This window comes from Lissotriton helveticus, chromosome 8 (assembly GCF_964261635.1).
Source record: "Lissotriton helveticus chromosome 8, aLisHel1.1, whole genome shotgun sequence".
Classification (NCBI taxonomy): domain Eukaryota; kingdom Metazoa; phylum Chordata; class Amphibia; order Caudata; family Salamandridae; genus Lissotriton; species Lissotriton helveticus.
This window is the reverse complement of record NC_136069.1, coordinates 196,221,998-196,238,130: the sequence shown is the minus strand read 5'-3', so window position 1 is coordinate 196,238,130 and position 16,133 is coordinate 196,221,998. Positions and strand designations below refer to the sequence as shown.

The window sequence follows — 16,133 nt, the reverse complement described above, 5'->3', positions numbered from 1 at the left end:
TCATCACTTGGGAGTGGACCCTCACCAGCCAACACGTGTGTAACAATATTTTAAAACACGTGGAGCCCCGTCATGCAATCAGAGAAACAAGTTTCTGTACAAGGAAACTTACCAGGTTGACCAGAATGATGAAACGAAGTGCAGGATGGCTCATGGTGAGTGTGCCAAGACACAGAGCCCTGCACATCACACGCCCAAATACACTGGCAACACCCAGATGGCCAGGATCATCTTTAAGTACTCAGATTCTGCCTCTAATCTCTAATTACTCCTTGAAATGCCCATACACAAGTATCCTAGATCCGGACATAACTTTAAATGCGCAGATACAGCCACACATGCGTCAGACTGGCCCCAGATTCCCAGGAACAGCTATCAAACCCCACAGTTTGCTTAAAATGTCCCGGCACAAGTACAAATTCTAAGCACAGCCATGGAATAACCAATCAATGCCCAGACATAACCATCAAAAGAGGACATTGTTAGTCCATCTGGTACATGGAGTTGTTTGCAAATGATCCAGGTAACCTTTCTGACTTTGAAATATAATATTCAGTTGCGTTTTCTCCTTGATGTTCACAATGCACAGTGCTCCTTAAAGCAATATTGTTACAAACACCCAGAAATTATAAGTCCGAATTCACTGGACACCCCTTCGCAATCTCACCTGAAGCAGCCGCCATCCGGTCACGAAGCATGTGTACCAAGAGAGGCGCGCGCACGGAAATACACCAGAGAGTTTACATCCTTTGTCTGTACTTTTACTTTGCCCATAAATCCATGAAAGATGTGTCAGAATACAACGTAATAAGAGGTACACATCGGGACTGCCAGGCCCTTTGATATGGGATAACTTTCCAATTTAGGGTACCACGGTCGCCTTTGCAGCTTAGATGCAGTGAGAGCAGACCTCTCACGTTCCCCTGGCTCATACCCGAGTAGCTCGTGCAGCACACTATTTAACTCTGCATTCTGGGACTTGTAGTTCTCTTTATACCATTATAAAACGAGGAATGGCAAACAAAAATTCTGGACTGGATGCGCTATTCATGCACCTGCTTGGGACGTCTAAAGGTAGAATTAGGCGGAGGGGGGACCGCACTATAAATGTTATGCTTTCATGTTTCATGTGCTGATATGGTGTGAATAACAGGCCCGACTTCTTCCTGAGATTGGGGCAGGTCTGATTGGCAAGTAACGGACATCAGGTGATGTGGCAGGCTTGATTGACAGGGTTCTCAGGTGAGCCCTCCTCCTGGGCTCGGGATTGGTGGAACTGAGGTCTCAGGGTATAAGATCACACCCTGTGGTGCTTGAGACAGGGTTCTCAGGTATGATGGCGGCTGTAAGTGCCTGCGGGTTTTTGTTGCTGGTGTTATGCAGTCTCAGACCGGTTTCTGGTGCTGAGGAGGCAGCGCAGGAAGTGGTGCTCGAGGAAAAGTCTTCCTCGTTGACCTGCGGCCCCCGCGGACTGCATTTTGTGCTTCCGCCGCCTGCGACCAATGTCTCCTTCACTGTGTCTGTGAGAGGTAAGTAAGGGAACAGTTTGTGGGCGTCTGGTGGAGGGTGGACGGGAATGTAGTGGAGGGCTAGGAGCGTTGGTGTAGCTGTGGGCATTCTCGGAGTTCTAAATTTTGCGCCTTTTTTTAAATGTCTTAATATATTGATCAGTTGTAAAGCCGTTCCACATCTGTTGGCTGCTCCTATATCACGTGTCGCCAATGTTGGTTTTACATTGCCCTTTATAACTATGTGCCTACAAATCCCAGAATGCTGCATTTGTCAGGGTTTTTTTCAGGGGGGGGGCGGATTAACGTGAGGTAGGCTTTCGATGGCGGAGGTGTTGCATTTGAGTAAATTTTTTACAACCTCTTTCTGGCTGTTCTCATTCGAGCTAGGTGAGTGATTTGCAATAATGGTTAAGGCTTAGTTCTCCGTAAGATGTCCCACAAACCTTCTAAAGGATGTCTACCTACCCAGAGGAATTCGCTCTCCCGTTAACTTTCGTTATGGTAAAAAAAATATGAAGCTCTGGGGTTATGACGCTTGCTGCAGTCCGGGGAAATCAAGCATGTTTAACGTTCACCTTCTTAAGATGCGTTCAACTGCTTTTTCATGGCAATGGCTCTTGCTGAAATCTGTCATTGGCGTTCGTAGTATCCGTCTTCGGCATGTGTCGCGTAATGTTGGTTGTGCGAGTTGCATCTGCATGGAGCTGGGTCTGTGGGCCACGTTGTGAAGTTACTTTGTTTGTAAGCTGGTAAGTGATTGGCCAGTGGTTGATGTGGGGACATCTGATGGTTTGAAGGGCGGTTCCTGATCACTGTTCTCTGTTCCCTAATGTCCAGATCAGGCCGGACTCTCGCATGCTCTCCAGAACGACACTGACTGCAGGACTTGGGTTGTTTGGCGACCAGATGGCTCTCTAGTCATTGGCGCGGACTACACAGGGTGCTACGTGAGTGAGCAGGTGAGGCGCATTGTAAACTAAGGAATGCACCACTACTACAGCATGATTGGGGGAGCGTGTTTGGTCTCCATTCATTACTTTTATCTTCCTGGGGGGGGGGGGGGTCTGACTCCCTGAGGGCATAGCCTGTCCTTTCCATCATGGGGGTGGCCGCAGTAATTGACTTTATACATAAGTGTACAAACATGGATGGCTGGAATGTTTCAGTTAATCTCGGTCACTGGTAATTACTTGGAGCTGCATTCTATTGTTATATTGCAACCCATGCCACCTCAGTTTGGACCCAGCCACATGCAAATAAGTCTTGATCCTGCTCCAATAGGAACATTTACTGCCAGGCCCAGTTCCCCTGAACTGGAACACAAGCAACGCAAGACCAGTTTTATTTTGACTGGGGCTTGTCAGTTGGGTGCAGCTTGATCTCCAGTAGCGCAGTAACATAACCTTGTCCTGGGAGGATGCAAGCTGTACAGTCTCTCTTCTCCTATAGGGTGAAGAGTATGTGATGACCCTGGAGATCACGGAGCTCTTTTCTACTCAGAATGTCACTCTGGAGCAGCTTCTGAAGTGCCCAGTCTTGCCTGGTGAGTTTGAGGTGGTCTCTGGCAGTAACCGCCTTCAGCGGGTACTACGGTCATCGCTGTGGTAACTTGAACCTACTTTCTTTGCAGCCATGGACGCTCCCAGCCCTGTCTGTGCTGCTGTCGCCAGAGTAGACCGGCTGCTCTGTGGCCGCCTGCCCATCAACCAGACTGCCTGCCAAGAGCTCGACTGCTGTTATGACCGGACTGATGGCTCCACGCCGTGCTACTTTGGAAATCCAGGTTTGGGTTGAATTACTTTCTCGTTTGTAGGCTGCTGCCTCTGCCTCCCCGTTAAGCCTCTGGTAGGCATTCTTGTTGGTGGTGGTTGGCCTGAGTCTACAGGCTGCCGTACTAAAACTAGTTGTAGTTACTCGTGTGGAGGCTATTCCAGTCGTTGCTTACCTGCTTTCAAAAGCCGCAAGTAATAATGGCGCATAGTTAGATGGAGACTTGTGAGAGTTGAGTGAAGATTGCAGTGTTCCCTCGGTACATTCCCACTTGTAACCATTGGGCTTAGTGCATGTTGGTTTATAAATGTAGTGGCTCTGCCAGCATTTGCATGGGGGAACCTGTTGGATCTCCATGTTATCTATGATGGCCGTCTTGGCAGCAATTGTGTTTGGATGTGCATTGCCCAATAAAAGCATTTGCTTCCATGATTGAGGACTTCCATAGAAAGGCCCATGAGTTAAGTGGCATAGGTATGTGTAGAAAATCTCCACCCAACATCTGGGACAAACCTGATCTGTGCTGAAATAACCACCTGGGCAGGGTTGGCTTGGCAGGAGCTACTCTGGGCAGCTACAGAGATGGTCTGGCAAAAGCAGACCTTTGCTGGGTAAGGTGGTTTTGGTCTGGTAAGAGTCGAAAGGTGACCGTTCTACACCCCTGATCTGATGCCAATCTGAGATTTTTTTCCAATGTTTTTGTTTTGTTTGTGGCTTGTGTAGCTGATTCAATCTTGTGCTTTCCTATTGTACACTCTGAAATTTTAACGTTTTGATGAAAATATCTGAATATGTATTGGACTGGCTTGAGAACGGGTGATCAACCATGGAGAAGGATTCCATTCAGCACATTTTTTTTATTTTTTATTCATCTAGTGACTGCTCAGTGCAGTGCTGAAGGCAACGCGACCATCGCCATCTCTGCAGACGTTGTGGTGCCGCCTCTGAACCTGAGCTCCGTCCGTCTCCTCGCTGTAAGCAGCGCATGCCCAGGACTTCAATCGCGTCAAAACCAGGCCTTTCTCTTGTACCAGTTCCCCTTGTCCTGCAGTGGTCTTTACCAGGTGAGATGATGCGGAAGCCTCTGACGTAGGGATTGGTGGAATATTGTGGACTTGTCATTTAATTTGGAGGCGAGTGGCTGCCTGGAACGTCCCAATAAGCACTCTTTAACTTTAGGGTGTTGAATGTGTTTTCCATTTGCAAGTGCACTGGACCTCTCTAGCCCATTAAAAAAAAGTTCAGCTTAAACTGTGTTCATAATCCATGCATATCGTGCATAGGTTTAGACTGCCCTACCTTTCCATTCTCATCAGCTCTCCTGCCTTTAGTTCGCGAACACCGGGCTCCTGACGATGCTATAGTAACTTCTGTCTTCTCCAAGGTCTCAGTAAATTCTGCTTTGCTCACTCAGTACATCTCGTCAACAGGTCGATGGTGACTCAACTTTTTATGAGAACCGACTGGAAGCGCTCAACAGTGTGCTGACCTGGAAGGGCGCCTCAATCAGCAGGGACAGCACCTTCAGGTAAGGTGCACCTGATGGTGACTATCCTTGGTGAGGAAATTTGGCACAATGAAGTGAGGTCTCAGTGAGTGAGCGACCCAGAGGACGTGTCCTTCCATGCAGTTTCCCTCTCAACTGGAAAACCCTGCCTACAAGGCTTTATACCTTGTTGGGAACTATTCCACGCCATACCTCGTGCTGGAAAGCTTCTCACCAAGCCTGCTCTGTATATACATGTCTCTCCTTTTCACAATACTCTGCCACAGCCTATTAATCTGTTTTACTGACTTCCTTGCTAGACTTGGGGCCAGAAGTTTAAGAGAAGGGCTAACTGAATAGTCTGCTTTAGGGCAACTACATAGTTTCCTAATAGTGCATGAGTTTCTTGCCTCAAAAACCGAGTCGGTTTAGGATGCATTGGTGCCACTAATGGAGTTGCCACTGCATGTCAGTAATTGGTTCACAGGCCTGTAGGGTTCTGTACTCCAGCCAGCATCTGATTTTGAGTGGATGGTACCCAATGCATAAGTACATGCTTGAGGGACCTTCTGTGGTAAGTAAACTCGTGTATTATCAACTAGCCAAGCTCACTTGGTTGCCTTTTATTTTTAAACCTCTGATAAAATTGTGGAATGGAGGGTGCGGGGGTGGGGGGGGGTCAGACTTTGTAGCATTTTCTGTCCACTAACACTGCTTGTGCCTCATGGCTGAAAGTGTGATGCCCAAGGATTGTTCTGGTGCTGGTTTACAAAAAAACCCTTGCACCAAATAGAGACTGCATACTGTCAACCCTAACACTGCTGCCCCTTTATTTACTTCTTGCTGGTACCTGCTTTCTTGCTCTGCTTTTTTTTTAAGTCTTTACTTTGTTTTCTCTTTTGCCCATCTGTGTGGTGGACCCCACCTGCTCAAATTAAAGCTTGCCCCTCTAACTGTACTGATTCTTGGCCCTGTGCATTGGAGTCGTTGATGCTTCTGCTCTTACTCCACAGGTTGACCGTGCGTTGCACCTTCAGCAGCAGGACCAGCGGTGCATTTGTCCCTCTGCAAGTAGAAGTCTTCACGCTACCACCACCTCTGCCAGTGAGCAGCCCTGGACCCCTCTCCCTTGAGATGAGGCTTGCGAAAGGTACAGGCCTGAGGCGTTTTCTTTAATAGCAGACCAGATAGCTAATGTCTCTTACACCGACCAAGCCCATCCCAGGTTAAAATCTCACCTGACTGAGCTCAACACCTCTGGCCAGGTGGCCTCCTTGCTACACAACCTGCTCGCTGGACTTGGAAACATGGCGTTTGCACTGAAATTGAGAATCCAATTGCTCCTTGGAATCCTAGTATTCTAACGCTATCGGGACTGTGCTGAATGTGGCTGGATTGCTTGTGGTGGCTTGTATTTGGCTTGTTTCTTTTTAATTGGCTTGGCTAGATGTCTGGTTTTTAATATCATTTAGGTTTTTCTAACCTGGCTATAAAAGGCAAAATCATGCCCCTATATTGGTGAAACGTTAAAGCTTTCCAATGGTATCTGTAATTTTGCTAAATAAGTATTCATTTAGGCAAAATACTGCATGTGAAGGCTCTTTCCGACTGGCATTAACAGTAAGTTTTCTGAGTAGATCGAGACAAACTGTTCGTTCTGCACCACCATTGATGATCGATGTCCAGAGAGGAGACCTGGCGTTGCTCTGCTCATGGGGCACAAGTTATAGGTCATTACTGGCGGGAATGTAGACTTGGATGGTGGTCTTTGGGGCTTAATTTCCTTGGTTATCCACATGATGGAGGTTACTTAAAATCCTGGGGGTTACCTGCTCATCTTACTGTGAGGATGAAAGATGTTGAGGTTTGACACAAAGACCAGCTGTTCTCTAACCTGCTTTGACTTCTACAAGGTGTAAGTGATACTTTCATTCACTTATTTGACATATTGCCAGCGCATAAGCTTCCTGGGTCCAAAGAAGGTCCTTGAGGCACCAACAGAATGCTCAAGCTTCTTGTGGCCAAAGTCTCCCTAGCTGAGTAGAGACCACCTCCCTGTAGGTCCCGAGCTACAGTTTCCAGCCCTGGGCACTTGGGTCAGTCTAACGCATTATGGGTGTCCTCCACAGAAAGCGATTTTTAGTAGGTGAAAATATTAAGATGAGAGGCGGTCTAATGACCTGGAGTGAGGTGGTCATCCTAGCAATGGGTGTCCCTAGCAATGCTTTAATAACCAGTCTGTTACATTTGTTGCCAGGGCATTTGCATGTTAGGTGTCTTCGATGGAGTGAGTTGGTCATGGGAGCAGAATTCAATAAACGTCCATCCTGGCTGTAGCAGATGGAATATTACCAGAGTGCCCCTCAGCTGGTTTGAGATGCTTCTACATGCAGGGTCCATTTTCTTTCCAGATTACTGGGTACAACTGGCTAAACTATCATGGAGATTGGTGTTAACCTCGTGTGTTCTTTCTGCACAGATCAAATGTACAGTTCCTACTACACAACCCGCGAGTATCCAGTGCCGAAGATCCTTCGGGACCCTGTATTTGTGGAGGTTCGGCTTCGGCAGCGAACAGACCCCAACTTGGTGCTGGTTCTGAACGAGTGCTGGGCCACCCCTTCCAGTAAACCCATGCAGAAACCACAGTGGCCTATCTTGGTGGCAGGGTCAGTGTGGCAATAAGTTTGTTTTGGGGAATTCACTTTGCCTCTGATTTGTGTCGCATATTTTTTGATTTCCATGTTTTATTTCTGATACAGATGTCCCTATGCTGGAGATAATTACAGGACACAGGTCTTCAAAAGTGCTGCTTTTTCCATGCTGCAATTTCCATCTCACTACCAGCGCTTTGCCGTCAGCACCTTCACCTTTGTTGGTGACAATCAGCAGAATTTAGGGGGGCAGGTGAGTTCTCGTGTGCTAAAGTCACTTTAACCCATTTGGCAGCCTTCTGGCCACACTTTGTGGGTTCTGCTGACCTCTTCTTTCCCACAGAATGAATTGTCTTCCTCTGGTATAGAGGCTGCTGGAGTACTTAGCTCCTTATCCCACCTTCTCTTGCAGGTCTTCTTCCACTGCAGCGCCTCGGTGTGTGTCCCTTCTGCGCAGAGATCCTGCTCTCCTTCCTGCCCGTCAAGGAAGAGTAAGACTTGGTCCTTAGCATGTAATGTATTGAGCTGTGTCAGTGACGGGAGCTGGTGGTTGATGTTGGGTTCATTGGCTCACGCCTTCCGTCCCCTTCCACACCCCACTCCCCACCGTTGATGCACACTGTTAGTTCAAGCTGGAGGCCTTGAGGAACAATCTACTTTGAAGACCCCAATTTTAATTTCTTAACCTTTGCTTGTTTATTTCTTTGCAGAGCGAATGGTGATGGATTTGGAGACCAAAGATGTTAATATTGTGACTGAGGGCCCGGTCTACTTTGTCATCCAAGGAGAAGTGGCTGGTATGTGGCAAGGGTAATTGGAGAGAAGAAACAAAGGCCCACATGCATCAAGCATTTTTGTAGTCGCAAACGGTGCGATTCCTTAAACTCGGCCGTTTGCGAATGCAAAAGTGCTTTTTGGGATGCATGAAGCAATTTTAGAATTCGTAACATTTTTGCGAGTTCTAAAATTGCGGGTGCTTTTAAGAAGTCGCAGATGTGCGATTTCTTAAAAGCAATGCATCATTACTTTTAGAAGTGCAAATTCGCAATTAGGGTGCCAAATTTACCGAGTGGTTGAACCACTTGGTAAATCTGGAAAAAGTGTTTAAAATGCTGAAAATGTATTTTTTTCAACATTCATGTTTCACACACATGTCCTAAGGACGTGTGTGAAACATGATGCGAAAAATACATTTCAGGGGTGCATGGGCGGGTCCTTTGGACCCCCCCCCCTGCACCCATGAAATTTTCAAAGTGCCATTCGCAATTTGCTGATGCCTTCCCATTCACTCCTATGGGCCTTTTGGCCCATAGGAATCAATGGGAATTGCGAAAATTAACTTAAAAATTCGGTATTCATTTGGGATTCGGTAAAAATTGCGATTTTTACCGAATCACAAATGAATACCGAAAATAATGATGCATAGCATTTTGCACTTCTTAATTTGCGATTCCTTATTTTTCGCAAATTAGGAAGTGCAAAATGTAACAATGATGCATGTGGGCCAAAGTGGCAGTGGTATCGATGGTTGCATTTAACATTGCTTTACACACTGTATAGTGGCTACTGATTAAGGACTAGGGTTGAAGGGATGTGTCTTTCACTGTGCATTGGGTTGTGCTGCAAATTATCAATTTTAGTCCATAGGATCGGGATGTAAATACGGCCACTCATAGCCATCAGTTCTTGTCAATGGTAATGTCCGGGCTTGTTGGTCTGTTTACTGAATGGGAGTGAACTTTCTGAAGTTTAATTTTGGGAGGGCGGGGGTGGTAAACTGCTTGAATCCAAGAGGAGTGTAGTCCCGACAAGGTCTATTGCAACCGTTACCTTACTCTACTTCTCAATTACAATGTGCATATGTTGATTTAAAGTAGCAATTATCTACTTTGCCTAGTATAACCTCTATTTGCGTTCTTCCTTCTCAGGCTCCCGAAGCACCTCTGAAGAACCCTTGGTACCAGGATGGGCCAGAGCAGTTGTATTTGCCGTCGGGTTCCTGGTGTTTCTTGCTGTGGCTGGTCTTGCTTTGGTTCAATGTGTCACATTCTGGAAGCACCGCAGGAATTGTAAATGCAGAATGGCAGTGATGAAGACCTAAAATAAAATATCCAATACCAGTCCCAATGAAGTATCGTGTTTGTGTTCCAATGGCTTGTCCTAGGCTCTTTCTAGATTGTGTTGACTTGGTGATCCTAGAGCTGGTTGCCAGAACCCCTTTCAAAGGGTCACGGGGCAACCTGGGATTACGAGTCCAACTGTGGTGGTTGAGGCCTTGTACACCTGATGTCCCAGGGCCCAACATACTTTGGTTCCAGCACAACGGGGCGAAGTACCCCTTTTGCACTTTACTCTCCCTATCTGTGGTTGAGCAGTCAAAGCTCCTGATATAAGAGGGTGGGGAGGGGAGAAGGAAAAATACAAGTGAACAGAACCCGAAGGGTACAATCAATGAATCTTATGTCCAGCCAAATACCTGCTTATAAGTGTTTTTTTTTTCAGTTTTTTTTTTTTCTAGCTCTACACATGTAAAGAAATTGAGATTGAACACCACAATTCCCCACCCATGAGGCCAGGGCCCTAGTCATCTGATTCCCATCACACCCTACTTCGTCTAACGTGTTCAGGGTTATTCCACTGTTAGCCTTGATGTGATCACCACTGTAACCCAACATTGACAAGTTTATTTGGTACACAAATTAGTCAGTTTTCATTGTGACATCACTATCTGGTCTTCTGAAAATAAAAGCACGGTCACGTGTTTGACTGAGGTTCCAAACCACCCCCTCCCCCACCAACAAAAACAGACCTGCTCTGTTAATAATTTCCTTGTATCTTGAGGATGAGGGAGCAGTGGAGGATGCTAGTTGATTCTCTAACTGTCTAGCAACATGTTTACAGGAAAGACCTATTCTTGACTGCCTAAGGCACTGCAGCCTGCTACAGAAAGGACGTGCTTGACTCAAAGGACGGCTTGTAGTGGCCTCGGACCTCCGCATGCTGCAACAAGTGCTTTGCCCTGAAAGGGACCACTAGTGATGACCTAAGGTACTACGGTGAACATAAGGAAAGTGCTGATAATACCGCTTCAACCCGGAGTTACGTGCAAGTGCTACATGTTTTTCCTGTGTTTCTGTTCAAATACCTTGTCTTTGGCAGAGTACAAAATAGTTCTTAGTGCAACAGCTGGTGTAATATGACCAAGCCTTGCCAAAAGTGGAAGTTGGGTTTGCATTTTCAGTTGCAAACCAGACCTAATAACCACTGTCTGTTTAAAAAGTAGGACCTATTGTCGTTGCCATTGCTTGTTGTGAATAGCTTGCTTAGCCTGGCTGGCATTGCCTTTATGAAACCATTAGAAAACCAGCCTTGACCGTGCCAATAGATATGGTTTTTGCGTACTGAATGTTTCAAAGCCAGCTGTAGTGTATTTTATTGCATAGCAGATCGTTATTGGGCGAGTCTGTTTGAGAGAAGGAACGTAGCTGGGGAGCTATCCTGGAAATTGTGCAGCTGTACCGAACTCACTCTGCCCCCCCAACCCCCGCACACACTCGATTGAGTATATAATTCTGGCCACTTTCGGGACCGTTGGGGTTTATGAAATTTAGCAAATATCTCGTGTAGTCTACCCTTTTCCTCAGGACGCCATGAGACTACGGTCTAGCTTGATTTTTACGGGATGGATTCCCACAATGGATGCATAGAGAATTAATGTAGGTTTTTACGTCTGGTTCTTCAATTCCCTCACTCAGACCAATAATGCATAGATTGGATATATTTATCCAGATTTCATCTTCTGCGTTATTTTATTGTTTTGCACATGTATGGGGTGCATTTGTCCATTAAGGTTAAGCTTTGGTTCTGTAGGACGACCATCATCTGCTTCAATCACCCTAGTGCCTGCAGAATTCACATCCAACGTAAGTGCTACGATCTTTGCCAGATTAGACCATAAGAAAATGTTCCCTGGAGATATCCAGGGCACAAGTACTAAAAAAAAGTGGAGGGACGCTGATGTCACAACAGGAAGTGACGTCACGAAAGGTGGCTTGCACTCAGTTGCAGTTTAGTTATCGAGCTCTCGGTAAAATAGGTGGGGGGTCGGCGTCCACCCGCATGGTACCCTGACTCGAGCCCTGGAGATATTTGCCTTTACATCTTCACACAATTGAGCTCTTAACTATTACAAGCTCAGCAGGAGATGTCTTTGGGAATCCCATTTCTGGCATACCTTCTGCCACTTGAAACCCAACTGTTCCATAGGTGTCTTCGACTATGAAGCCTGGGTGGTAGAGAAAAAAGCCTGTTACTTTCCTCTGGGCCTGCCTCTCGAGGCATGGGGAGTGTGAGTTCTACACACTGATATATAGGGGCTCCACTTATCTGAAATCCAATGCACCCTTTAGGCTCCCGAACACACCTGGGCCAAAAATCAGGTCTACAAGGGGTAAAGGCCTGGTTGAGACTTGGGCCACATTAAGCAATGAGCACCATCTGCAAGCATGAAAGTCTGGAGCGGGCCCTAATCAGCAAACAAATGATGAACGGAATGCTGACTATGCAAACATCCCTCCCCGTCAGAAGATCTGTGTTAAATCCATAGTTCTTTTGCCCACTACGCCACCCCAGTTGGACCCAGCCATATGCAATCAGTCTAGACCCTGTGCACCATGGTAACAGTCCAGACCGAACTGACAGGCCAGGTCCTCCCTGGACCGGAAACATCCTGGGACTGGTTTAAGGGGCCTAATAAAGGCCGGTAACGAGAGCAAGGTGTGAACCATAGCTGTGTATAACCAGTGGACCACCTACATTCTTAGACTGTTGTCTGGTCTGCCTAAGTGGAGGACTCTTGCACTCTGCCTCAGCAAGCCACAGTAGTTCCACAACATAAACCAAGATCAGATGCTTCAATTGTTTTTAAGCGGAATCGCCATTGTCTCCCAGCCCAGGCAATAACAAAATAGAAGCATGCTTATCCTCACTGGTAGGGGTGAGGGACAGATGCTGCCATGACTGTCACCTGGCTCCTTCAACTTATGGCTCCTGGCCCACCAGGGAAGAAGTAGAGATGCAGGTCGTGGCAGCTCTTCACTGGCCAGCGCAGAGTGTCAGTGGAGCCAGGACCGCAAGATGCCACCTGTCTCTTTCCTCTCCTAGGTGACGCCATGTTGGATCTCTAGCGGCCTCTGCTGTGGCCAACCGCCTGCACTATGGAGGATCACCGGGCCTCCAATTGAGCACGGTGGACGCTCGGCATTGCCATGTCTGGATATCAATGTACAATGGTGCTTCTATTAATTGGCCCATTGGCTCTCTCATCAGAGCCTTTTAAGGCATGGCCATCTTGGTCCGCAGTCCCCTGTTGCAAGGATCCTGCTAATACACAGAACTGTGCACAGAGACCTAGTACATCAGTGAATTGTGGTGTACCAGAAACTCACCTCAGTACCAAGAAAACCCCCAACCAGCTAGCATCAGTGTCACATTAGCTCTTCATCCTATAGCAAAGCAACCAATGATTAGACAACCTAAAACATACCACTTAGTACGAACTCAGGAATGGTGGGTAGTGAGGACACTTTTGTTATACACTCATACCAGTCCACAACAGGAGTAAAGAAAAGAGACCCGATTAGGTTAAAATATTTATTTTAACGACGTGATCTCATGTGCAGTATCTCAGCCAATATAAGCAGACATATGATTACAAATAATATGGTCAGCATGGTTACAATTCCATAAAATACAAAAGGAGAAATTGTATTACGATGATGAAAACGGGTCCTATAGTGCCTAGTTTTAACACCCTCCCTACATAGGAACTGTGTTTATAAACTATAGAAGGTTTCTTAGGCTTGCTTGGGGGACCCCATTACCTTTTCGCTCCAGTATGAGTAAATTATATCTGGATCAGCATAGGCTCTCTGCATCCTTGGAAATGGAAATCTTCCAAGTGTGTGAAATCCTGGTGAGTGTGAAATAAGGGCACCAGAATCTTAGTTGGCTCAAAGCTGCCAAATTGTTGTCTAAAAAGCGTTACTCGAACATGCCACAACAGCTACCATGTTTTGATAACCTTGACGGCTTCAGCACTAACTGTGCAGACTAGGGGCACGATGTAAGTCTAGAGATGTCAAAAACAAAACCTTTTCTCGTGTGTAGACCTTCGTGAAGGTTAACTTGCAAAAACAGCTATGCAGTGTCGTGTGCAAAAGCAGCAAAAGGTAAAATGGCGTTTAAACTTCTAATAAGCCATGCTAATATAACATGCGCACAAAGCAGGCCTTAGGCCATACTACACCCTTCCTTGATCGGATAACGCACAATAAAGTGGGCAAGATCCATAGAATGAAGAGTTCAAGTTCAGACATTTTGCCAAACTTGACAATCGGGAGTAAAAGTCCGAATTAAAAAGTAACCAAGTCAGTGAAAACAGTCACGGGTGACCGTGGTGTGAAAAAGACTTTAAAAATAAGAAATGCTTCAGGCAATACAGGAAAAACATTTTTCTATCACCAGTGCAGTACGTGCCTATGAATCAGAAAAATTTCACACCTCAATCCAACAGCATATAGGCACCGTACGTTGCCACTGCCGCCAATAGGAAGTCGTTTTAATCATCCATGAACAGATCAGCCATCCAATTAAGCAACGGAAATGAACATTCATGTCTTTCAACAGCCGGAGCCTCTAGTACCATCAGAGGACAACTCGGGCTTACTTTGAGAACTGCGTGCCAGAAAGTCATTGGCCGCAGTCCATCTGTTCCAATTGCGAGAACCCCATGAGCCGCTGCGCAGGCCATAATCCCGAAACTAGAACGATCCATTTCATGAGCAACTAAGGGACTCCTTATTAGATTAAAATCCAGGTCCGGAGACCCCGTGTTGCAGAGACACAAATCCAGGGCCCATTCAAATCCACAATCCAGACAATGGAAAACAGGCTGTAAGCAAGTGAAGTAGCAAAACCAGAAGGATAAACCATACGCCACATTCGGAGTTGCCAGAGGCAGCAATCCATAGTATTCTAGCATCCGGTTACAAAGCTGGGGGAGATCGGGTTGGGGCACAGACTGTGCATCCATTTCGTAGTAAACAAATTAACAGCAGCACACCCAAAGCGAGAATTAAGTGGAAACCGCAGAAGACACTCGAAAAAAATCGAATGAAAAAATCCTGGATCACACCAAATATAGCTTGAAATGAGGTCACAAGGCCAGAACGCTCTACTTTAAAAAAGTGCGCCAGGCCCGTGGTTGACAAGGCATTAAAGATTGTGTGAATCAAAGGACCAAATAGCAGGGGCAGGTCAGTATTTAATAAGGCATGTACCTCTGTATGAGTGTTTGCAATGTGAAGGACGAATGTTTCACGTGCAGATGTAAGGGCGACTTCCCTCTGGGACAAAAGAGCTCTTAATCGACTCATCTTGTTGAACCCTGCTTTCAAGGTCTGGATAGGCCAGATGGAAACATCGAGCATCCCATGTGGAGGAGGAAGCAGGAAATTCTTACAGAAAACCACAAGTTGGGAAACTAACGATATACGGAATACTAGCAAGCATACTACAGCAATCTTCATTATTTAATAACAAATACCTACAGTTTCCAAACAACATGAAAGTTGGTGTAATAGCCGGGGCGGGAGTGCCTTTCAAAGCACATGCAAGATTAGGCGCTGTAATATTACAAGAACCGTACAATTGCAGATTTCTACAGACTAAAGAGTGATCTGGTGTGGAAGTGCAGTCTTCACCTTTTAAATACACCTTTTCCTTCCCTCAAGCACCTATATGTAAATGGGAGATTCCACACTTCATGCAGAAAAGGGCTACCTAAAGGTTCAAATATGCCTATAGCATAGTGTTTCATGCAAGACTCCAATTTAAACAGGGGGAAAGGTAGTTATCTACCCATGGATGAGCCAAACTGCGGAATTCGACTCGGCCACTGAAAATGGTAACTTTTCCAGTTTTTCAATATGCAGCAGGGAAAACGTGGCATCTTTCATTGGCATAAATTGTTGTTTAACAGTCAAATTAAAAGGCAAAAATAATGTCGTGTTCATGTAATCCCAAGGCACCCACCCAGATTTTAAGGTTTGAAGAGTCCATGCAAACTGCATTATAGAACGCAATCGATTTTGTCCATACAGCAACGTCTTCTTGCACAATATCAACAACAGATGAAACAATATTATCTAATGTATAAATACGGGAAGAAAGGGTGTTAATGCTATTATCTACAACGGCATGCACTTTTTCTAAATTGGCCTGATCAATAGCTCTAAGCCTAGAAGCAGCTTCCATCTGGGACAGTTTCCAAACTTCGTTGTAAACAGCATATATCCATCTTTTCGATCTGCCTGCTGCAGGCCCTTTTACAAAATCATTTAAATCAACGCCATCAGTCAGTTTGGACAAGTGCAGCTTAACTGAAGCTAAGGTGAATGTTTGAGCCAACTCTGACACAATTTGCCTACAGAATATGTTGTGACTGAATGTTGACTCTGAAAACTGGGATCTACTCTACCCTCTGTATAGCCAGGGGTCAGACCTAGAAAACAGTGCTGGAAGGAATCTGCACTTTTTTGCCATAGCAACCAGCCTTCGGGATTAATACTGGAAACATTAAAACAGGAATTTCTCAACCGGGATTGTAGCTCACTCAGGGAAATGCTGATGTAATTATTCCAATGGGGAAAT

At 45.9% G+C, this 16,133-nt stretch overlaps 1 protein-coding gene across 1 annotated transcript; it reads left to right on the top strand.

The window, feature by feature from the left end:
* The first annotated feature begins 1,317 nt into the window (after positions 1-1,317).
* Positions 1,318-9,568, top strand: LOC144771540 (zona pellucida sperm-binding protein 4-like). The gene is made up of 12 exons (XM_078655944.1): positions 1,318-1,529; positions 2,349-2,470; positions 2,961-3,054; positions 3,142-3,294; positions 4,158-4,345; positions 4,712-4,809; positions 5,781-5,917; positions 7,247-7,436; positions 7,530-7,674; positions 7,834-7,912; positions 8,132-8,218; positions 9,350-9,568. The coding sequence occupies exons 1-12, from the start codon at positions 1,334-1,336 to the stop codon at positions 9,520-9,522; spliced, it is 1,662 nt and encodes a 553-aa protein (XP_078512070.1). The 5' UTR covers positions 1,318-1,333; the 3' UTR covers positions 9,523-9,568.
* The last annotated feature ends 6,565 nt before the right edge of the window (positions 9,569-16,133 follow it).

Excerpts from the sequence above, each read along its gene's own strand:
- LOC144771540 (XM_078655944.1), top strand. The coding sequence starts at position 1,334 with ATGATGGCGGCTGTAAGTGCCTGCGGGTTTTTGTTGCTGGTGTTATGC. Across the intron at positions 3,295-4,157 it reads GTGCTACTTTGGAAATCCAG|TGACTGCTCAGTGCAGTGCT; the intron begins GTTTGGGTTGAA and ends TTATTCATCTAG. Across the intron at positions 4,346-4,711 it reads CCTGCAGTGGTCTTTACCAG|GTCGATGGTGACTCAACTTT; the intron begins GTGAGATGATGC and ends TCTCGTCAACAG.